Source organism: Siniperca chuatsi, linkage group LG9, assembly GCF_020085105.1.
Source record: "Siniperca chuatsi isolate FFG_IHB_CAS linkage group LG9, ASM2008510v1, whole genome shotgun sequence".
Lineage (NCBI taxonomy): Eukaryota > Metazoa > Chordata > Actinopteri > Centrarchiformes > Sinipercidae > Siniperca > Siniperca chuatsi.
In genome coordinates, this window is record NC_058050.1 from 26,743,892 (window position 1) to 26,767,523 (window position 23,632).

A 23,632-nucleotide genomic window follows, 5' to 3' on the forward strand; every position below is an offset into this window, starting at 1 on the left:
AGTCCTACCTTAGGGCGTCCACAGGGGAGGCGGTCACTGTGGAGGTGGGCGACACCCCGGGCCAGAGAGCTGCCCAACACCTGCAGCTCCTCCCAGCTGATCACATGACGCGTCAGGTAGTCCTGAAGGGCAGAGGGATGATGGGATTGGTAGCATTGTGAAAAAGGGGAATGGCTGGATAATTTCAAACAGGTTAATACTGAAACTTATGAATGAAAAAATGACTATCTACTGTGGGCACTGCAATTTGCAACATGGACTAATACTGCCCCCCTCATTTTGGGTTACCTGACAGTGGCGGTCTCACCTGTAGGTTTCCTCTGGGGTGAAAGGCAGTGATGAGCCAGTACTGTTTCTCCACCTTCCTCTCCTCAGCTGTTAGGAAGTGAAGCACATTCTCATGTCGGAGGTCTGTATTGGAGAAGATGTCCTTCTCGTTCTTCCAGGAAGCATACTCCTCATAGGGGAAGATCTTCACAGCCACTGTTTCAAACTGATCTGAGGTGGTCTGCTTCAGCTTAGCCTTGTATACCTGGGCGAAGCGACCCTTTCCCACCTGGGACAGGATCAAAAGTTACGATTTTAGTTAGAATTTAAGTTAGGATGGCTTAGAGCAGAATAGCCCCACAAAGCAACTCTTAAATACTACTAGGTCTGTATACCAGCAGATCCAGCTCTATAGGCAGCGGCTCAGTGTTGTGGTTCAGGTTGTTGGCATGCGTCGAGCTGCTGTCTGACCTATCGTCATCCATCATGATGGCGCAGGCGTCGCTGCAGTCCAGCCCACCCGCCTTTGGCTTGCGCTTCTTGCTGCTCTCCCATTCTTGGTTGTGCATGCGTTGCCGATAGGCTCGGTACCAGTAGAACATTCCCACAACCACGATCCCCATCACCAGCAGGGGCAGCAGGCTCACCAAAATCACCGACACCAACGGATCGGCTGGAGTTGGATCCACAACTGGAAAAGAAGACAGAAGATGAAATGAATAAAATGGAGTCTATGGCGACGCGTAAGACCAAGACCAACACTGAAAAGAAAGCAAATGAGAGGATTGATGTTGGATTACATACGATTTAGACAAACTGGATCAACACATATAGTATGCACAAACGGTGACATAGTGGAGAGTAAACCCAACAGCATTTGCCAGAATTGTATTTAGCTACTAGCAAGAGCTAAACTGCTTGTAGGTTCTTGGTGACATTAAGACTTTGAACTGAATCGTAAAAGTCATGTCCATGTAAAAGCCTTCCATTGAAGATAACTGATTATGGCTTTACTGTGAAGGAGCTGCAGGAACTTTTGATGCAGTAGTTTAGCTCAGGTTGGTTAGGGTTTATCAGAGAAGTTAGTTGGTCTAAATCTACGTTTCAACCTTTTCAGTGCTTTATTTTTGATGGTCAGTTAGTTTTACACAACTGCTTCAGAAAAGAGCTGCAGGCACTTACAGAATTTTTGGGTGAACTTAAACCTCCAACACAAGAATGTGCAGCAAACATTAGATTTGCCAAGATTAAATTTTAGTCCTGGTTGATTTGGTGACGCTTGTGGTTACTGGTGGTTACATCAGTTGAGAAGTTGGAGGTCTATAGCCTGTCACCTGCAGCTCTAACAGCTCACTGTGGCTGCTCCTTCTTGTTCCATTCCTCCCTGCAATATTTAAAACTGATCAGCTGTCAAAAAACGCAGAACGTCTTGTTTTATAGATTTTATAGTTTTGATGCACATTCACAGTCAGTGCAACTTCAGTGACAAATACACTGCATTTCTTGTGCCTGCTTCACAATGAAAGCCACTCCATGTTTCACCAGTTGAATGCTTTTAATGTGAACTAGCAGCAGTAGGAAATATTTGGTTTGCGTGAGCACTAACTTGATATAGCTGTGATACAGCTGTGGGAGAGTGAACGTAAAGTGAGGCTGACATCAATTAGATAAAGCATTGTTTCCTGTGAATCCCTTGAAGGCAATTTGAATCCAGCATGGAAATGGTGGACCCCGCCACTTACAATGAAGACTACTATGTAGTAGTTTGGAATCCAAACAGTGTCTGGATTCCCTTTTTGCCATGTTTTATCCAGCACCTATACAAATTTCTTTGAATACATCCCTCATCTTCAGACAAAGCACCATTTCCGAGGCACCCTGGTAGCTCACCTGGTAGAGCGCGTACCGTGTATCAAGGCTGAGTCTTTACCGCAGCGGCGGGGGCCCTTTGCTGCATGTCATCCCCTCTCTCTCTCCCCTGCCTTTCCTGTCTCTCTCCAGTTATCACTATCAAAAAAATAAATAAATAAAAAGAAACAGCACCATTTCCACAGAAAATTCACTAAAAGGGAAGGTAGTGGTGTAAAGACAGATCTTTGAAGGACACACAGTGTGATTTGTGTGTTTTGGTTGCTGCCTGCAGCAGCAGCAGCAGCATGCTGCCATTTCCTCCCACTACTCATACAGTAACTGTCCAACGCAAGCCAGCCCACCACAAGGAAATCATTCTTGAGGCCTGTGTATGAAAACAACATGCTGTTCCCCGCTCCGTGGAGTGCTGTAAATCGTTCTTTCCATCTAAACAATGAGTTAAAAAAAATATACTGTATATACATATGGATCTGAATCTCTAAGTTTGTGATCTCAGTAGTGAGCTGACTGTGTACCCAGTCAGTAGGCCTACAATGGACACTGCCAACAGTGTGAGCAGCCTTTACAGCTTCATGAGCTATAGCATTAACTACCTCCTCTGACTCTGACTGCCAGCCCCGACAGAACGGCAGCCAACCCTCAGAGCACTAGCGGCGGGGGAGAGAACAGTCGAGAGCCTGTCTGCCTCGGCTTGGCTCGGCCCGGTCTGGTCTGCTCGGGCTGGGCACCTTTTCAAAGAGTGTCTCACTCAGTCTCTCAGTGGAACATTGCCCTCCTGAGCGAAGCTGCTGCACTGGCAGGCTGGAGGAGCTCGGACCAAGGACTGACCAGTTGCACCACCCTGCATCTATTTTGCATTCACATTTTCCAACTACATAGAGCTCATGACTGAGCGCTATGAAGCCCTGAAAATGTATCAAAGGTTATCAGACAAGTCAGAACTATAATTGAATACATCAATTAATAATACTGTTAGTTAAATTATTAAAACAGAATGTAAAAACAAATATAAACCTCCAATCAGTTGGCTACAGCATTTTAGCCAACAAGCTAAAACAGTTAGCTAGATAACACTACTTGACATTGGTTTATTTGACATTGAGGAAGGAGACACTAAATCACACACATCTACAGAATGTAAAGAATAACACAATACAGTCCAAGACTTATTTCCATTGTGGTCCTTGACAAGACAAAGACACATGCACTTGAAGCTGAAAATAATGTTATGAAGATATAAGCACGGTGTTGGTGAACTTCGAATTAGCATTAACAAGCTAACTTTGTTAGCATTTGCTTGTCGGTTGAAATGCTTTAGTGAAAACGCTAATGTTTTCAGTTAAGCTAGCTAGCCACACAGTCAGTTTGAATTGTCTGATATTTTTTGCATTGTCTTGGGGCAGTGACAGAGCAGCACACATGCAAGAAAGAAACATTTATGCCAACTTTTTTTGTGGCTTGATAGATGTTTACAGACGTTGATGCAACAACATGTTTGGAGGCTTAATTTGCAATGGCACCATGAAGCAGCAAAGACTATACTACTGTGTGAAATAAAAATTAAAGACTATCTTTGTCACACCAATACTTGATCTAATCTTTATTATAATTTGTGCTGTGATAGTTGTAGCTATTTTAAACTGCTGTACCCAAAGTAACAAACTGTCATAGGATTATACAGTCTCATTAACTGTAAAGATTAACATTCTTTAAACTCTTTCTCTTTAAAGAAGTGATTGCCTTTGAATCCATCATGCACTGTCTGTGTGATCATGCAAGGTAAAAATATTCACAGTGGGATGAACAATATCTTTATTTTGTGGCTGTGTGGCTGTGTGTGTGTGTGTGTGGGTGGCTGTATAAATCTTTCTGAAATTGCTTTGGGCAAAGCTGCAGATGCAATAAATCAAAAATACTAAACACAAACACACGCAGAGATTTTTAGATTTGAGACAACTTCAAAAGTCTGGTAGTAAAGTGAGTTGTGAACTAAGACTGCCAGACAGTCAGACACTTCTTCTCAAATTCCATGTGTCTGTACATGTGTGTATGTTTTAAGGGTTTTAAGATTGCTTGGAGGTTTTTGAGGTTTTAGGTTTATTTCCTTGCTGTCATTCTGCCATGATTAGAGTGTGCCAGTGTGTGCATTTGAGGCAGAGACACAACCAATCAGACGGTGCCAAAGCAAACTGGTAATAGGACTCATGTTGCCTTATTCCGATCAGGATGCCAGTGTTCTCATGCAGTGTTGTGCAATGAGGTTTGACACATCATTCGGACTAATAGAGGGATCCTCAACTCCATCTTGCAATTACACATGTCATCTGTGTGTGTGTGTGTGTGTGTGTGTGTGTGTGTGTGTGTGTGTGTGTGTTGAGATTTCAAACACTGCCATCTCTGACTCACGCTCTTAATGCTCTAACCAGTTGTTAATTACTTGGATCCTCACAATGTTTGGTGAATAACAAAGTTGTGAGTTGGATATTAAAAAAGAACTACTTTCCATGGAAAATGACAGAGCCAGACATGATTTCATGTTCGAAACAGGTGATGGGTGGATAGATGGAAGCAATTATAAACACTGAGGAGGCTGAAGCACACTTCCAACAGGCCTTCACTGTGCCAGTTTGTCCTCCGTGCCAGCAAAATACTTCTAATGAGGCTTTAAATATAATTATTCATGTTGACTTGATCAGCATTTCCATTCAAAGCCAGTGGTTACTTTATGATGTGATATTTTTCCTTGGTCACATCATGGATAAATAAAAGTTGTAGATCAATCAGATTCAGATTTGTGCATATTCTGATTAGTGTGGTAAATTCTACTTGCAACTCTGAAAATATAATGATCCGCTGTTTTGACTGGGGTATAGAGATGATAATGGGGGAGCGTATCTATGTTCCCTAAGTTCCCTAACCCCCTAACCCTAACCTAGAACTGGGGAACATACGATCCTTTGTCGTGTTCCCATTATATGCTATATAAATCTGGGGAACATTGGAATGATCCCGATAAGGGCTAACAGGTGAAGGATGATGTCATGTCTAGCAGTTGATAGCTTTATGATGATGTTTAGAAACAGCAGCTATGTGCTGATAAGAAGCTGCTATAGTAGCTCTACGACCGACCTTGTGGCTCTTTATTTCTCATAAAGTCAATCATGAAATGCATAAAACTGAATCGGGTTTGATTTGCTTTTTAGAGTATCCCAGTTCTAACATTTTCAGAAAAACATTTTCTTCTTCTTTTCTTTCTTTTTTGAGATACCTGGATATACTACCGGGAAAACTCCAATCGAAACCAGGATACTGTGGCATGTAAACACCTCATCCAGCTTTCTTTGTTGGTACAGAAAATCGGAACATAGTGACTGCGATGGTGAGAAATCAAGAATGTAATCTTATCAAGTAATCTCTGTCGATTACTGAATCCTAAGAATTACATTTTCTTGAAATAAGTGGAAGTAGGACAATTTCAACTTGTTTCTAATACAAATCAAAGTGTTTTGAAATTTAAGTTAATTTTCATGGTTTCATGGTCAGCAGATTTCCTTATTCTGTCTTCTTTAGGATACTGACACAAAATTACGTTGATTTTCAGGTTTAAATTATCTTAAAGCTAGAGTGTGGGCTTTTACATATGAATGTAAATATATAAAAGTCTGTTACATTCAACATTTGGCCCTTGCCAAACGAGTTTGCACAATGCTATGTCGGATGTGTAAATAGGTAACTGTTTGTTAACCATAGCAACCATATAAAGTTTTTTTGGCCAAAAAAATAAATGAATGCATCTTTAATATAACTCATATAATCTGTTTGTGTAGGGTTTTGTAACTTCATTAAATATTTGCTGTTGGTTCTACTCCAATTCATCTTTGCACAGTGCACAAAAAGGTTCCTAAGTTTCTTGAAGTTATGTTTTCATTATGTGTGGGTTTCATTTCACTACATGAACATCATATAAAAAAAGTTTTAACCCTACTAAATGTATATAAATATCCTGCCTTTATCTAGGCTGGTATCCAGCCACAGTGTGACACTGACTAAAAGTGAATATGACTATTTACTTGTTATGATAACAGCACTGCCTTTACAATCCAGACTGTTTTAACATGGCTCATAGCTCTCCAGCTCTCATCGCCTCCTTCCTACATCTCTCTGTCGCTCTGTTTCAGTCTCTTCATCTACTTCCACATCCCATCTCAGTCTTCTCTGTCCTGGTCACCATTCTTTTTGCCTCACACTGCCCGTCTTTCCCTCCTAGTTATGCATCTTAGAGTTGGCCTGCTTGAGTCATTTCTCTATGAAGCAGTCTGCTGTGTGACTGAATGACTGATGTACTCACTGACGGCAAGCCAAGATTCCACAGTTAAGAAGGAACTGTAAAAATGAGAATAAAAAAACAGATCTTGGAACATGGACAGAGCCACTTTTTCCTTTATCCGTCTTCTTCTCCTCTTCCTTTTTTCCAGCTGTATCAAGAAGTCATTCAAATGAATTTTTCCCTTTTCTTATTTTTATCTCTCGTTCTTCTTCTTTATCATCAAAATAGAAACACCCCACTTCATGTCATGAGGAAGATTTCATTCATCATGAGGGTTGCCAAAATAACCCATGAAATGACTTGGAGGAGATCAGGCGACATCTGTGCAAAAACACAGACTGTCCCTTCATCTCATTCCTCACATAGCGTGCCTCCAACCATGTAAAACTGACTTTCACAAGAACACAGCTTTAAATACAGCACTAAAACAAATAGTATGTTACTATGACAAGGCAGTATTTACTATCAATGCCTCCCCTCCCACTGAAACTAGTTCACAAGCTCCAAAATACATGTGTAACTGACACTGGCTGAGAGGCGGCGTCAGTCTGCTCCAAATCATCTTTACAGGATCTTAATTAGAAACAAACGCTGTATCACAGAGGTCCAGGTCTCTCAGAGTGGGAGGGATGATCTCGGATCAGTTTTTATGTTCTTGGCACAATGATTGGGAAAGTGCAGAAGTCAAAATTCTAAAGTAGTAAAACCACCGTCCACACCAATGTGGTTAGATTTGAAAATGCGTCGAATGGGATTTAACTTAAAAAACCTACTGTCCACACTGAAATGCCAAATTAAAAAGAAAGTGCAATACATTGAGAGAGTGCATACCTACACCAAGGACACACAGTCATCAAAATAGTTTATTCTAATAATAAAAAATGTTTAGAATATTATAATTTGCACTTGGACACATGCATTTTTGCACAAAAAAAAAAAATTCTACGTGGTCTTTGCATTGTGCCTCCCTCCCTTTGTTGGGTCTCTGTAATTAATATTATAAAGAGTTCGGGCTGCTCTATAGGAAAAGTGCAATGAGATAACTTCTGTTAGGAATTGGCGCTATATAAATAAAACTGAATTGAATTGATTTGAATGGGTCCAATCTATATCAAAATACACATACTGATAGACAATGATGCCGATTTGCTGCAACAGATATGATTTTTGAAGAATACCTAAAATTGACTTAATAAATCTTTAGTTAGAATTTAAATTTACGATGTTGCTGTAGCTCTGCCTAATGGTGACTTTCCATCAGATTTTGTAGAGTCACTCAGTATAGATGTGAGCACCTGTTTAAACCCACCAAATTTTCACTGACAGCTGCCTGCTGCTGCTGGAAACAAGGTTGATGAGAGCGCTGAGAGTGAACCGAAACAGTAAAGATGTGGGCTGTAAAACCAAAACAATGAGCTGAAAGATGCTAAAACACTTTATAGAAGGGAACTGCACAGTTAGCCTGGGATACTGTTCTACGGCTTCGTCACTACGACATCTTTAACAGTGCACATAGTCATTTGAATCAATTTTTAATATAAAAATATTGATTAATGCAGCTTTAAATCTCAACATATTGTCACAGCTACCATCTAAGGCCAAACCGCAGAACACATCTCCCAATCGGATTCATTTCTGATGGGCTTCCACTGAGCTGTCCATCAATACCAACAAGCCCTGTTAGTGTTTGCAGCTGTGGGATCACAATGTTCTCTCCCTCATGGTGACATTTGTAGCACATGCTTGGATGCACAAAACACACACACACACACACACACACACACACACACACACACACACACACACACACACACACACACACACACACACACACACACACGAGAATCCAGTATGACTCTCAAGACATAAACCACATGCACAAACACTATTACAGGCACGTCATAAGAATGTAATGCTGGGGAAGAACAATGTGAGGCATTTGAAGAGGAATAAGTCATGGCAGCGGTCCAATAAACAAACAAGAACTTCCTGCTGCATGTGTCCTCACTGAGAGGAAGGAACCACAGCCCTTACCCTCAGGGCTCTGTGTGTATATGTGTGTGTTTCAGTGAGAGATACAGACTGACAGACACAAAGATAGATTATGATTTACACAAACTACTGTACACATCCGTGATACAGCTACTGAACTTGCCAAATTTAGTGTGAAGTGCTCAGGCGTCCCTGTTACAGTACATCTTTATACTGGTATTATCCAGAGTGGGGTTGTCTCATGCTTATTGATCACTGTAGGGAGCAATAACAGGAAGATCAGAGAGCAGCATCAGCTGACTGGAATACAGTTTCATTAAAGGTTTGAACAGAAGAAGGGTACCCGCTCACTTACTGTGCAGGAAATCTGAATTCCAGCTTGTTTACTAAATGTGTGCAGTGAATGCAGGACTGACGCAATGCCACCACAGCAAAAAAGAAGTCTCTGCTGAAGTCACGGACAACATACCTCAGAGAACTAAACTCATCCCTACGGGAGGAGCCCCTAGACACCAACGCAGATCCACTCACCTGGTGGCGCGACAACCAGGGTAGATTTCCCCTGCTCTCTAAAGTCGCTGGCAATTACATGTGCATTTGTGCAACAAGCACGTCATCAGAGAGAGCTTTTAGTGCCGCAGGAACATTGTCTCCCCTGCCGATCCACTCTGAAACCACATAAGGTGAACATGCTGGTTTTCCTAGCACACAACAAGGATATGACAACCCAGGTCTAAATCTTATAGACATTATTCTGCATGCTAAAGGCAAGGAATATTTTGTTTTCATTTTTTTTCTTTACCACATCCATTGTTTTTTTTTGACAAATGTAGGCTATCGTTTTTTATCTACTTCATTGTTCCTTTGTGATTTGCACTTAAAAGATTTAGCCTAAACAATTGCTTTATTTATTTTCATTTGACAGTTTAGATCTAGCCTAGGCTATAGGCTAGGCTTAATCCTTTTTTTTTCCATAAAGGAGAAAACGCGTGTAGCCTACCTTGTGTTTAACAATAAACAAGTATTTGATTTGTTTTAAAACTGTGTCATCTTTGTCATTTGAAAAGCATCAATATAGCTAATAATAGCCCAACAATAAAGCTTATTTATATAGCACTAAAATCAGGATAAATGAAGTAATTCCTTCACCACGACAGCCCTAAGTGAATGGAAAACCTACCTGCCTACCAGTGCTCATGCCAGTGGTCATGGCCATGCATATTTACATTATAGCTAATTTACTGACCACATAATCACTGTTTGTAGGAGAAACCATGCTTTGTTTGTAACACAAACTTACCAAATAACTGTAGCACATAGATTCTTTGGTGTATTTGGTGGCTGCATTCATTACTCTGAGACATCACCACAAGCAAGTCAGGAAAGCAAGGGAGGATCTCAAATTAAAGGACATGTCAATTATAAAGGGCGGTATAGGGAGCAAGGGTGCCACTTTTGATGTGTCAGTGTTAAGCTAATTCATGTAGTTTTCTCTTAAAGTTAGTAATGAAGAGCTATTTCACTGTGAACATGCATTTGTGATTTGTATAAATTAAAAGCTGAAAGATCAGTTCACCCAAATACCTCTGGTGGTATGTAGGCATGATAGTTTTGATTTTGCCTGTCTAGGTTTTGAGTTATCGAAATACAATGACTGGGATTTCATTTGTCAAGCTCATAGCATTGAAAAATTACATTTAAAATGTTCAAAACCCACAGCTCGTTCCAGAAATAGCGTCCCTGTTTCTCTGAATAACCCGTAGAATACACTGTCAGCAGTTTTCATAGGGACTATTTTTTGGGGAGAAAGTACTTTTAATAAAAACTGTTCACATACATGCAGCTGTGTGAGTTCTGTACACACTACTGCTGCTGAAAAATGGAATTTTTCAATGCTATGAGCACCACAAATGGAATTCCTTTAATGTCCATTGTATTGGGGTAGTACAAGCTAGATTTCCAACCAGGCAAACCTCCAGGAGCCCAGGTATAAAAAAGAAAATGCTTGATCTTACTTCATATACAAATTAATATCATTATTATATGGAAAACCTGACAGGCACTCAGGACAATTACAAAAAAAATAAAACAAATTCTTACACAGAAACCCAGCCCAGGTTTATCATGTGTTAATTGGTGGTCATTTTTTAAATTACTAATTGAAACTAAGTGAATTTGCACCATTTAAGTACAATATTATCTAAGGATTGACGATTAAAGAAATATGCTGATACAAGAGTGGCTATTTCTGTAAATTGACTTCCAAAAACCTGATAAACTGTGTTAATTCCATCCTTGCTTTTTGTCATTTTATAATCACTACAAAAGCTCTGATTGGTTGACTGCTTCTCCAACAGCCATCAATGGGCACAACACCAGACCTATGCAACTCTCTGAACAAATCATAGATGTGGGTAGTGATTCAGGGGTCTAGAACCAGGCATGGGCCAGGAAGTAATCTGCTATACACTCAGTGGCCACTTCATTAGGTACACCTGTACAATCTAATGCGATCCAATACATCATGCCATAACATCTATCTTTACGAAGCTCATAATGTTCAGTTTTGGGTGACATTGTCGGAAATCTGTTAAATGGCAGTGAGGTCATAGTGATGGTGTTGTACTGGACTGCATTATATTGAGAGGCATTTCTAATATTCTGCCCCCTCATTTGAATAGGAAGGACAAAAAATGGGAAACACCTTTCACTATATTGTAGTCCAGTTCAACACCACCGTTAAGTATGACCTCAATAATAACTATAATAATATAGTTGAATTTACACATTTCCGACAATGTCAACATTATGAGCTTCATAAAGGTCACAGGGTCTTGCTTAAGGACATTTCAGCAGGGTGAATGTTTTCCAACCAGAGGCCTGAAAACAGCTCATTCAGTTGAAGGAAAGTCTGTTTCTTGGCCACCCTTCAGCCTCCCACACTATTTGCAGTATTTATGTACAGCAGATAAAAGTTACAGTTTGTTCAGTTGGGCGGCAACAAGATGAATCTTATCTGCTTTAATAATAGCAGCAGACTGAGTCTACGTCACTCTCATACCTCACTTCAGAGGTGTTCTGTGTCTATGGGGCCTGTTCACCATGTGCTGGAGATGTTTCTGATTTGAGTTAAACACAGACAGGAAACCATGTGTCTGAGCTCTCCAGCATGGCTAGTCTACACACACACACACACACACACACACACACACACACACACACACACACACACACACACACACACTGGGGGGCTGAGACAGACACACAATTTTTCTTCTCAGCACTGTGAGAGGCAGCAGCCAAACAAACAGTGCAGAACGCACAAAGCTGCGTGTCTGCGACCACACTGAGGATTCCCCAACGTTGATGCAAACACCACGTTTCCACTTCCTGTTTGTGATGACAATGCACTCTGAACAAGACAGTGGTGACCATAATGAGACACCCACAACTTCTGAAACGCATACGAACAGCCTGACATTCCAAAATACACACAGTTTCCTTGTCTGTGGTTGGAGAGAAACTCAGAGAAGAAGGAGGAGGGGGCGAGGGGGTGGGAAGATGACAACAAAGAGGAATAATGATTTACTGATAAATGAAAGAAAGTAGCAGCAATAGACAACTGGTTAAACATTGAGGACATTAAGAGGCAAAGAACAACAGACTCAAGCACTTGTTTATTCATTTACAGCTAAAATATGAAGGAGTGGAGATGTATCAGTCTGCTAAGCAAACGTTGGCAGTTGCTGATAAACTGTACAGCTGTCTGAACAGATAACCTGCTGATTTTATGGCTGGTTGACCAGATATGCTATAACGGATGTGTAAGCAATGTCAAAATGATGAGTTCTTCTTTTGTCAAACTTTAATGCATTTAGTTAGTTGAAAGTGGGTGCAGTTACCATGATTTGTCTGTTTTCTTCCTGTGCAGGCAGTCACATCAAATACAATCAGAGCAGCTGCAAATAGACAAACATAATTTTAATGGCCCCATCTGGCATATTCTATATGATTCTTCTTGTCAACAAATCCCCTGAAAAGAGCAAAACCAACAATAAATGTATCCTGCTAAGTACTGAGTGTGCATCCAAAGCCTTATATACAGTATCTTATAGTGGTCGACGTGTAATCGGGCCAATCTTTTTTAAGAAAATCAGCATGGGCCGATGCCTGCGCTCACGAGGCTGATATTAACAAATGTCTGCATACACACCGGCAGGCAGCCTTGTCAGTGTGGCTGCTGTGGAACGATGTTAGCGCTCCCCCTTTTGCCAATTTCACCATTCTACGGGCAAAGGTCAGCGAGCGCTGTCGAACAGTGGGAAACGTGCCAATGCTGGATGTAACTTTGCCTGAGAGAAAACGGTAAGACTTAAATTCCTAGCTGTCAAAGCTCAATACATTTAACTGGCCACTCTCAACAACATATGCAATGTTTACTGTCTGTATAATTAGAGTGATTCCAGTCTTTTAGTGAGAAAATGCGAATAACATTAGTTGGGAATTGTAATGTCAGCAAGCCTTCGACCAGCTAAACTCTGGGACGGTAAGCAAGTGTGGCTGTAAAGCTTTTTATTGTTGGTGAGCCTGTGGTCTGCCGCTAGAGATAGCCTCGATTCAGCAGGTGGTTATCACCAGCTACCGTTACCGTTATCAACTTGTCAACTGGGCTTCTAGCTAACATAACGTTTCTGCACTCGTGTGCGCGGCTCTCTCCATCTGTGTGTGTCTGCACAGTGTGTAATGAGAGATAGTAGTGGATTCACGGGTCATAAGCTCCACTCCATCACATTGTTGTCACCTCTAGTCACTTGGTAGATGATATGAGCAAGCTGTGCAACGTGAGTGATACCAGTCACATTCAAAAAATCTACAGCATAACCCAATGTATTTTTCTATTTCATTAATTAATAAAAATTCCATCTAGAACAACATGTTACTGGCTAAGATAACCATGTATATTAGATTGGAATGTGCATGGAAAAATTTAATTATACATGACTTAATTCTTTGTTTCTTTTTTATTTTTAACACAAATACGGACTTTGTATTTTTTCTATTTTAATAATTCAGTCAGCGTGATACATTATAAAATATTTTATTATATTATAAAAGTATTACGTAATGCCAGCCTTGTCCTTTTTACATATTCAGCAGACACGGAGCAACATTAGCATTAATTTGGAGACCTGATAAAATGTTCATTCTCCTTTTAGCTCTGATTTCTGCTTTAACCTCATTAGATGGTGTTAGTTTCATGTACTCACTGGGTGAGAATAACAGTTTGTCGTTACACTCTTCCTCGTCAGTACAAGAGCAGAAGTGAGCCATCCCGCTCGTTGTGTTCTTCTCCTTCATCACACAGGTGGAGCTATTGTAGTCATCCAGCATAACGCCATAGAGTGGCTTGGACGGGTCGTGACAGAGAGTTTCGATGGAGCCGCCTGTCTCATTCTTCCTCCTAAGAGATAGACAGAGCAGAGATGTAATGATTAAAAAATGTATACATTAAGAGCCACATCTAAGACATGAAGGCACTTTTCTTCTCTCAGGTACCTACCAGATAGCGACACAGACCTCGGTGGTGTCTATACAGATGGATGTGATGGAGCAGTTGGACATGCAGGTCCCTGTACCACTACAGGAGGAAAGCTCCAGATCACAGAACTTACAAAGCTGATTCATAGGGTAAAAATTGGGCATACCTGCAGAACACACACAAACGTACCCATCAGGTTGGTACTGTTATAAGTTATATAAGTGAAAACACAACAAATTTTAACGACAGTTCTCAAAATTCTTTCTCTGGCTTGAAGCCGAAAAATGCTGATACAAGTACAGTCCATTTACCATTTACCCTTTGTTCCTGTTCTTAAAATGTTTTGGATCTACGGTTCTGCAAGGGGGTTTGTGAGCTCAGGAACAGTCTGTCAGGCTCGCGCAGATTTGTTCCAAAGCTTCACATGAGTCACACCGCCAAATTCAAATTCATATTATGTTGAAATAAAACTTGATTTGAGTGTTCTGACTAAAGTGTTACATTTTCAGTATGTTGTTTCTGCCCAACACTTTCATATTGCGGGGACCATTGCAGCCCCTATACATTTTTACTTTTACTCATCTTTACTTCAGTCAAACACAATGACAATCTATTTTTGAAACATTTTAAAATTGCTTAAAATTCATTGGATAGAAAGAGCCACAGTTTAAGTTTTGACTTAAACTTGCATTCATTCTTTTTGACTATTTGTTTTGACAAGCTATAAACACAAAATTGACATATTATTAACTTAACAGCTTAACTAAACAGTTGCCTATAAACACAGTCAGTCGACATGGAGCAACATTAGCATTCATTTGGAGTCGTGTTTCTGGCCACCTGACGAATTTAATTCCAATATTCACTCTCCTTTTAGCTGCTAAATGCTCCACTATGTTCTCCAGCTGGTCGCTAACTTTGTCTGTCTGCTGTTTTGTGCTGGGCAGGTGGTGTGCAGTGGGTTTATCAGAGCTTTTCTGAAAACAGCTGCCTGCTGCTGCTGGAAATGAGGTTGATTAGAGCACTGAGACTGAAACAAAACAGTAAAGTTGCGGGGCTGTAAAACCAAAACATTGAGCTGAAAGACACTAAAAAGCTCCGTAGAGCTGAGGGGAACTGCAGAATAACTATGAGCGTCATCTTTCAAATTACACATACTCATTTGATCCACTGTTAATGTAAAAATATTGGTTAGTGCAGCTTTAAGTCTTTGAGACAAGTCCAAGTCAAGTCTCAAATCTTCCTGTTTGTGACTATAGTCTGATTCAAGTCCCAGTCTCAAGCCTCTAGCTCTGGAATCCAAGTTATACACAAAGTTGCTAATTGGTGGCAGTTTTGTGCAATTTGTTCAACAAATCAGCGAGAATTCCTGCTGCAAACAACTAAAAGGAAACATTTAACCAGGTTAGATGATACTGTAAACTACATGCTGTACAACACACAGTAGGTCGGAAACCACAAGAAAGCACCAGCTGCCTGAATTTAACCAGGTCAGGACAACAACTGTCAACACAGACAACCAAGGCAACACCTCCACCATGTGCCTTGATCAACCACCTCTTATGTACTGTATGGGGCCTTAGGAAACTAACGAGTCATGCAAAAATAGGCCACGACTACACTACACCATCAACACAGACAACCACAGCTGAATCAATAGACAGCCTGTGCCAAGCTACAGCAATTTCTTAGATCAAACCACTTTAGATACATAAGTCAAAACTTCACAGAATCTTTTAAAATGCCCTCAAAAGGATTTCCTGAAAGAAGCAATAAATCAAGTTCCATCTTTTTTTAATTCATTCATGCATCAAAGACAGGATGTGTTTTCTGGTCTGTTGTAAATGCTGGGCATAAATGTGAAGTCGAATCCATTAAACAAATGATTCACAAGGCCTCCAAAAAACATGACCAACATGACTAACATGGCTAATTATAAACACAGGCACAGACGTCGAAGAGGCAATAACTCCACGTGACCTCCTTTACTGGATGTTCATGTTTAACAGGTTATAGCTGAAATCAGAATTCATGATCCTGAGCCTTATATTAAAGGAATAATCAGCCCTGAGATACGGTTACATTGTTTGATTGTCTGGTCGTGTGCTGTCTGGGCTGGCAGTGTAATCAGTACGATCTTATCCCTGTCATTCTCCTTAGCATGACTTGAGCTGCCTTCGACTCTCTGAACTCCCTCTGGTCTGTGACCTGTTCAGACCTGCCTCTCTGACTCCAAGCCCCCTGACTGCTGGCCTAGGACAGGCTGTGTAAGAAACTAAACTGCATTTTTGAATCTATAAAGGCAGGAAGGTCTCTCCATATGGCTTTTGTGTTCAATAAGGCTAACTTACAGGGTGGGATGGAAGCTCTGTGTATAGTATGCAGGTGTTGTGGTGCAGCAGGGTGGTTTTAGTGTTGCAGAAACCCTCCTTTAGCTGGGAGGTCTGAGTTTAAGTCTCTGTGTCACCAAGAATCTGCCCTGGTTCAGCTTCACTGAGCAGAACACTGAATTCCTTCCAGCTCTGTACCATTTATATCAGCTTTTCCTACACTTGAAATGAACAGCAGTGACAGGTTCTGGTTCAAGTCCTGACGACGCCCGGGCTAGCAGCTATTTCACAAGCTTGTATAGCTCAATGCAATACTTCATTGAGAGCTTCTGTCTTTGGTCTGGAAAAAGTTAAATGTGTTCCTGGGCTTTACTGTATCTACAGCACTGGCTACTACAGTTTAAACCCTCTGTGATTTAAACAATTACTTTGTTAGCAGCCAAAAAGCTACAAGTCCTCACTCTGTTAAGCTGGTGGTGTATAATCTGTAACTATCTTGGCCTTGTGGGAAATGGTGTTGGCAACCTGATTTTTAGTCATCAGTGTTCAATGAGGTCTTATTACTTAATCCACAGGCTCTTTGTATTACACTGAGCCTGAAACGTGGGATACACTGCTCTACTGAACACTTCTAATATGAACATCTTGATTGTTTGGTGGAACTTAAAGATCCACTCAAGAATTGTTGGGTCTCTAAATAAGATTACAAAGAGTACCTGCTCTTTAGGACAAGTGCAATGAGATAACTTTTGTTATGAATTGGCGCTATATAAATAAAATTGATTGAACTGAATTGAAACTGACTGTTTTAAGAAATATAAAAACCTCAAAACAATTTGTGTCTGATATGTTTTTTGTAACAAAACGGATACATTTCCTAGTAAAATATTCTGAAAATTATTTATTGAAAAATCCAGAATCTGTAAATACGCACATTTTTTTATTTTAAAAGAATTACTGCTAGACACGAGATGCCTCCTACTTCACTGAAAATCCATTCTCAGTGTATGTGCACCAGAGGTGTCAAGTTTCCACATCACACTTTTGTTGAATGAAGTTGAATATTGAACCATGATTGGCTCCAAATTAGTTGTGATGTCACAAAATCATGCTTGAACGCCCACTAAGATTTCAGGTGAGCACAAAAAAAAAATCTTTCCCCCTTTCAGCTGATGAATGTGAATACATGATATGACAGATAGCCACTTCACCATGATGACAGGGGCCCCTTTCTTGCAAACAACAACAACAACAGCCCTCACACGTCTGAAATCCAAGACATAGACAAAACAACTGCATGCAGTGCAGTCTGTGCTATCGTTAAATCAACTGACATGGTAGCACGTCTGCAGAGCTGAACTGTGAAATCAGACCAGAGGAGGACTTTCAAGTTTGACTCATATGAATTCTCGGTACCCCTCCTCGTGCTTTCACTCTACCGATTCTCCTTTAACAGTGTATGTTTATATGGTTAGATGTGTGTGTTTGTGTGACACCGATCATAGGCCAGGTTATTCATTTAACAGGAAGTACAATTAATATACTTTCAAGAGACATTCCGTCACACAGAGTCTAATTTGGGGCAGTGAACAGAAAGTGTGACATAGCAGAGCGCTAGCACCCACACACAACCTCAGAGACAAATAAAACCTGCTGATTTAGTGCCCAGAAACTGCATGAATCTAAATGACTAACGACGGTTAGAGTTACTCTCTCTGCAGCCAGTGAGCTCAGTGAGTCTTTTATGGTGTTGATTAATCTTTATTGTACTGTTGCAATACTGATTACACATTAAGAGCTTATTAACAGTCAGCTTTTGATACACACAGAATACTGACCAGGTGGTTAAACTGGTGTTGATCAAGAACAGGTTCCAGCATGTAACTCTCTCTAAAACTTCAAATTGACATTTTTACATTTACATTTAATTATTTGGAGGACGCCTTTGTCCAAAGTGATGTACAAATGATGTACAATCTAAGCAACAGTAGATCAAGGAGAAGTCTTCAAGAGTAAGTGCCACTACTCTCAGTTCCATGTTCCACCTGACACAAGTGCAGAAAGTGCAAAATACAACATGTTACTGAAATTAGTGAACTTTAGGAAGGTTGGTAGGCAATTTTTTTGAACTTGGGAAAAAGCCAGGCTAACTGTTTCCCCCTGCTTCCAGTCTTTATGCTAAGCTAGGCTAATTACATACTGACTCGAGCTCCGCACTTATTGCACAGACAGGAGACTTGTATTGATCTTCTCATACGAACATATGAAAGGAAAAGCTCCAAAATATTCCTTTAATATATTGCTATTTTCAGAATAAGTTTTAATGTCAGAAATAGCAGTGGTTCTATAGTACATGTTCTAGGACACTATGAAAAAAAGTTACGTAATTTGAAATAGTTTTTTGTTTTGTTTTTTTCACCTGTATGTCTACAGGTTTACAACACACAAATATGTGTATATTAATAGCGGACAGTGTGTTCAGGGATATACAGAGTGCAAAAGTGTTTGTCCCCTTCCTGATTTCTTATTTTTTTGCATGTTTGTCACACTTAAATGTTTCAGATCATCAAACAAATTGAAATATTAGTCAAAGATAACACAAGTAAACACAAAAGGCAGTTTTTAAATGAAGGTTGTTATTATTAAGGGAAAACAAAATCCAAACCCTGTGTGAAAAAGTGATTGCCGTCATGAACACTGACCTTAACTGAGGCAAGTGAGGCCAGCAGTTCTTTGGATGTTGTTGTGGGGTCTCGGAATTGCTGAAGAAGAACAAAATGAAGACTTTGGAGTGGCCTAGTGGAGATAAGTTAAGCAAACTGTTTGCGAATGTTTATTCAACATCTGTTGCATAATAGCCGAACCTTATATGGATTCAGATGTGAATTTGATACAGCATTCTAGTGAGGCTGACAGACGAAGAAGAAGAACAAAATGAAGACTTTGGAGTGGCCTAGTCAAAGTCCTGACCTGAATCCTATTGAGATGCGGTGGTATGACCTTAAAAAGGCAGTTCATGCTCGAAAACCCTCCAATGTGGCTGAATTATGACAATTCTGTCTTACAACAATGAGCGGGCCAAAATTCCTCCACAGCGCTGTAAAAGACTCATTACACGTTATTGCAAACACTTGATTGCAGTTGTTGCAGCTAAGGGTGGCCCAACCAGTTATTAGGTTTAGGGGCTAATCACTTTTTCACACAGGGCCATGTAGGTTTGGATTTTGTTTTCCCTTAATAATAACAACCTTCATTTAAAAACTGCCTTTTGTGTTTACTTGTGATATCTTTGGATAATATTTAAATTTGCTTGATGATCTGAAACATTTAAGTGTGACAAACATGCAAAAAAATAAGAAATCAGGAAGGGGGCAAACACTTTTGCACACCACTGTAAATACCATAGTGCCATAGTACTGTGAAACAATGTATTGACAGAGTAAAACAACAAACAAACAAACAAAAAGCTAACTTTTATTGATGTCACTGATTAATATATTTTGAGATTTTGGAGTGTTTCCATCATGCCATGTATAATGTAAACAGGAAGTCCATGAGTTAGCTGTGGGCCACACCTGAGTCCAGTTTTTTAATCTGAGGATGAGTGGATGAGTGGAGTGGATGAGTTTATGTGTGGGGCGGCTGTGACTTAGAGATAGAGCAGGTCTTCTACTAATTGGAAGATCGGCTGTTCGATCCCGGCTTCCCCCAGCCCACATGTCGAAGTGTTCTTGAGCAAAATACGATACTGATTCCTATAAATGTGTACAATGTTTTGATTTGATATGAGTTATGGCTCTGAGAAGAAGGGATATGAACTTTGCGTCAAGCGGTTCAAAGGGTTAACCAAGGCAGAAGAAAAACACCACCCTAAATGTCTCCATTTACTTACTTTACTGGATTTATGATAAAATAACAGCCCTGTTGATCTTAGATAATTAGTCTGCAGCTTTACAGCCTTTACTTTGAAGTTCCAGCCGATTGTGCGGGTGCAGAAAGTTAAACGGTAACTGTGCATGAAGGTCTGTGGTGGTAGGTGGCTCATTGTTCCAGCTGCTAAAGCACTTTGACTTTCTCTTTCTGCTAGTCCATGCGTAGGAATTCTAGTATGAAAACACAAGTGACCTCAGAGCGTCACAGGAAAGTGGAGGAGGAAATTGTGGACTGTGATTAACTGTGCTCTTGATGGCTCCTAAAGGGGCTGTAATTGAAATGTGAGATTTCTTTGTGCTCCTGTTACTGCAAGAGGGAAATCATGCTACTGTGACCTGCTTCCATCTGGCAGTCAGACCAGTGAATAACTTTGATAAATACCTGTTTCACATCTTAGCACCAGAGAAAGTGTAGACGTGTGTCTACATTAAGATGAAGATGCAACAAAGAAATGTGCATGTGGCACAAATTTGTTGGGTATATACTGTATTTTGTAGATATGTATCTAACAGCAATATGATAAAAACTGCCCAACATGATTTTGAATGACAAACAGTATAGGATTCACAATATACATTTCTATACATGGTTGAGCAAAATAACAACACTTGAAGGAGTTAAAGAGGGGCTTATCCTTTAAGCCCAATTCTGTTTGCTATCACTTTGGAACCATTGTCTTCAAAATATCAATGAACCAATATACATTTATAACTAAAAACATCATCTCTTTTTGCAAATTGTACTGTTATACTTCTCATGATACTCATACATTATCATAATTTGAGGAATTCTATCGCTTGACAGGACGTAAAATGACTACGCTTATTTGCTTTCTTGACGAGAGTTAGATGAGAAGATTGATACCAAACTCATGGTTGCACTGTAAAAATGAAGTCAGGAGAGGGTTAGCTTAGCTTAGCATAAAGACTGGAGGCAGGGGGAAACAGCCTGCCTGGCTCTGTCCAAAGGTAACAAATTCTACCTACCAGCACCTCTAAGGCTCACTAACACTTACATTATAATCATGCTTGTTTATTCTGTACAAAGTGTAAAAAGTTCACTGCGCCTGGCCAAGAAAGAGTCCAACATAACACCCCCTAAAACCACAACGTGTCATTTCTACAATTCAGTTTTTGGAAAACAAATGAGATACAACATGTTAATTAGTGAGCTTTATAGAGCCAGGCTAGCTGTTTCTATGCATATCAGCACTGAAACTCCTTGTCCCATCAACTGAAACATCCCCCTCTATTTCCTCCCCTCTTTCCCCCCCCCAAACTACTGAGGATATGAGCTCACAGTGGACAGGAGGACTGACAGGAAACTTGACTGCAGTTTATCACCCATATACAGGAAAGACTGCTCAAATGTGAATGGAAAAAGTAAAGAATCTGCACACCCACAGTTTTGGATTTTTCACATGAGGTTTCTGTATTTGTTCTACGTCTGTGCTCTCACTGATTTAAAGTGGGCAAGGATAAAGGTGATGTTAACCAGGATTTAGCAATATTTGAATCAAAAACTGATGACAGTTTAGGGTTGTTTCAGTGTGCAAAATATTGAGGGTCGCAGACCCCCTAATTAAAACTTATACGGTGGGGCAAAAAAGTATTTAGTCAGCCACCAATTGTTCTCCCACATAAAGTGGAGAGAGGCCTGTTATTTTCATCATAGGTACACACACATTGTCTGATTTTTAAAGACTTTATTTGCAAATCATGGTGGAAAATAAGCATTTTGTCAATAACAAAAGTTCACCTCAATACTTTGTTATATACCCTCTGTTGGCAATGACAGAGCGTAAACGTTTTCTGTAAGTCTTCACAAGGTTTTCACACTCTGTTGCTGGTATTTTGGCCCATTCCTCCATGCAGATCTCTAGAGCAGTGATGTTTTGGGGCTGTTGCTGGGCAACACGGACTTTCAACTCCCTCCAAAGATTTTCTATGGGGTTGAGATCTGGAGACTGGTTAGGCCACTCCAGGACCTTGAAATGCTTCTTACGAAGCCACTCCTTCATTGCCCTGGCTGTGTGTTTGGGCTCATTGTCATACTGAAAGACCCAGCCACATTTCATCTTCAATGCCCTTGCTAATGGAAGGAGGTTTTCACTCAAAAATCTCGCGATACATGGCCCCATTCATTCTTTCCTTTACACGGAAAAGTCGCACTGGTCCCTTTGCAGAAAAACAGCCCCAAAGCATGACGTTTCCACCCCCATGCTTCACAGTAGGTATGGTGTTCTTTGGATGCAACTCAGCATTCTTTCTCCCCCAAACACAACAAGTTTTTACTAAAGAGTTCTATTTTGGTTTCATCTGACATTCTCCCAATCCTCTTCTGGATCATCCAAATGCTCTCTAGCAAACTTCAGACGGGCCGGACACATACTGGCTTAAGTAAGGGGACACGTCTGGCACTGCAGGATTTGAGTCCCTGGCGGCGTAGTGTGTTACTGATGGTAGCCTTTGTTACTTTGGCCCCAGCTCTCTGCAGGTCATTCACTAGGTCCCCCCGCGTGGTTCTGGGATTTTCGGGGTGAGATCTTGCATGGAGCCCCAGATCGAGGGACATTATTAGTGGACTTGTATGTCTTCCATTTTCTAATACTTGCTCCCACAGTTGATTTCTTCACACCAAGCTGCTTACCTATTGCAGATTCAGTCTTCCCAGCCTGGTGCAGGTCTACCATTTTGTTTCTGATGTCCTTTGACGGCTCTTTGGTCTTGGCCATAGTGGAGTGTGGCGGGTTGTGGACAGGTGTCTTTTATACTGATAACGAGTTCAAACAGGTGCCATTAATACAGGTAATGAGTGGAGGACAGAGGAGCCTCTTAAGGAAGAAGTTACAGGTCTGTGAGAGCCAGAAATCTTGCTTGTTTGTAGGTGACCAAATACTTATTTTACCGAGGAATTTACCATCCATCCATCCATCCATCCATTTTCTACCGCTTGGTCCCCGTTAGGGGGTCGCGGGTGACTGGAGCCTATCCCAGTGACTTCGGGCCTTAGGCAGGGCACACCCTGGACAGTGGCCAACTCGTCGCAGGGCGAACACAGACACAGACAAGGACAGACAACCATTCACTCACACATTCATTCAATACGGGCAATTTAGAGTTATCAATTAACCTACACATGCATGTCTTTGGACGGTGGGAGGAAGCCGGAGAACCCGGAGAGAACCCACGGTAACACGGGGAGGACATGCAGACTCCACCCAGAGAGATTGTGTGATGTTGGTCCGGTCCGGGAATCGAACCCACGAACCCACGATCTCCTTATTGGGAGGCAGGAGCTGTAGCCGCTCTGCCACCGTGCACCCCAGGAATTTACCAATTAAAAAAAAAATCCTACAATGTGATTTCCTGG

General features: G+C 40.7%; 1 protein-coding gene and 1 long non-coding RNA gene across 4 annotated transcripts in view; both read right to left on the minus strand.

Moving 5' to 3' along the window:
* Nucleotides 1-23,632, minus strand: part of tgfbr2b (transforming growth factor beta receptor 2b) — a 42,766-nt gene that overhangs the window by 15,797 nt on the left and 3,337 nt on the right. The window contains exons 2-7 of one of the 3 annotated variants that reach the window (XM_044207083.1): nucleotides 14,019-14,163; nucleotides 13,726-13,919; nucleotides 12,361-12,417; nucleotides 663-958; nucleotides 308-556; nucleotides 9-122 (exon numbers count right to left, since the gene is read on the minus strand). In XM_044207083.1, the coding sequence (XP_044063018.1) occupies nucleotides 9-122; nucleotides 308-556; nucleotides 663-958; nucleotides 12,361-12,417; nucleotides 13,726-13,919; nucleotides 14,019-14,163 (1,055 nt within the window). The remainder of the gene's footprint in view (nucleotides 1-8; nucleotides 123-307; nucleotides 557-662; nucleotides 959-12,360; nucleotides 12,418-13,725; nucleotides 13,920-14,018; nucleotides 14,164-23,632) is intronic. The other 2 variants (XM_044207086.1, XM_044207085.1) reach the window with 2 other exon arrangements.
* LOC122881215 lies at nucleotides 4,084-12,353 on the minus strand. Its single transcript, XR_006379129.1, has 2 exons — nucleotides 9,759-12,353; nucleotides 4,084-9,126 (listed from the first exon to the last, which is right to left on the minus strand). It is a non-coding gene; the product is annotated as an uncharacterized LOC122881215 (long non-coding RNA).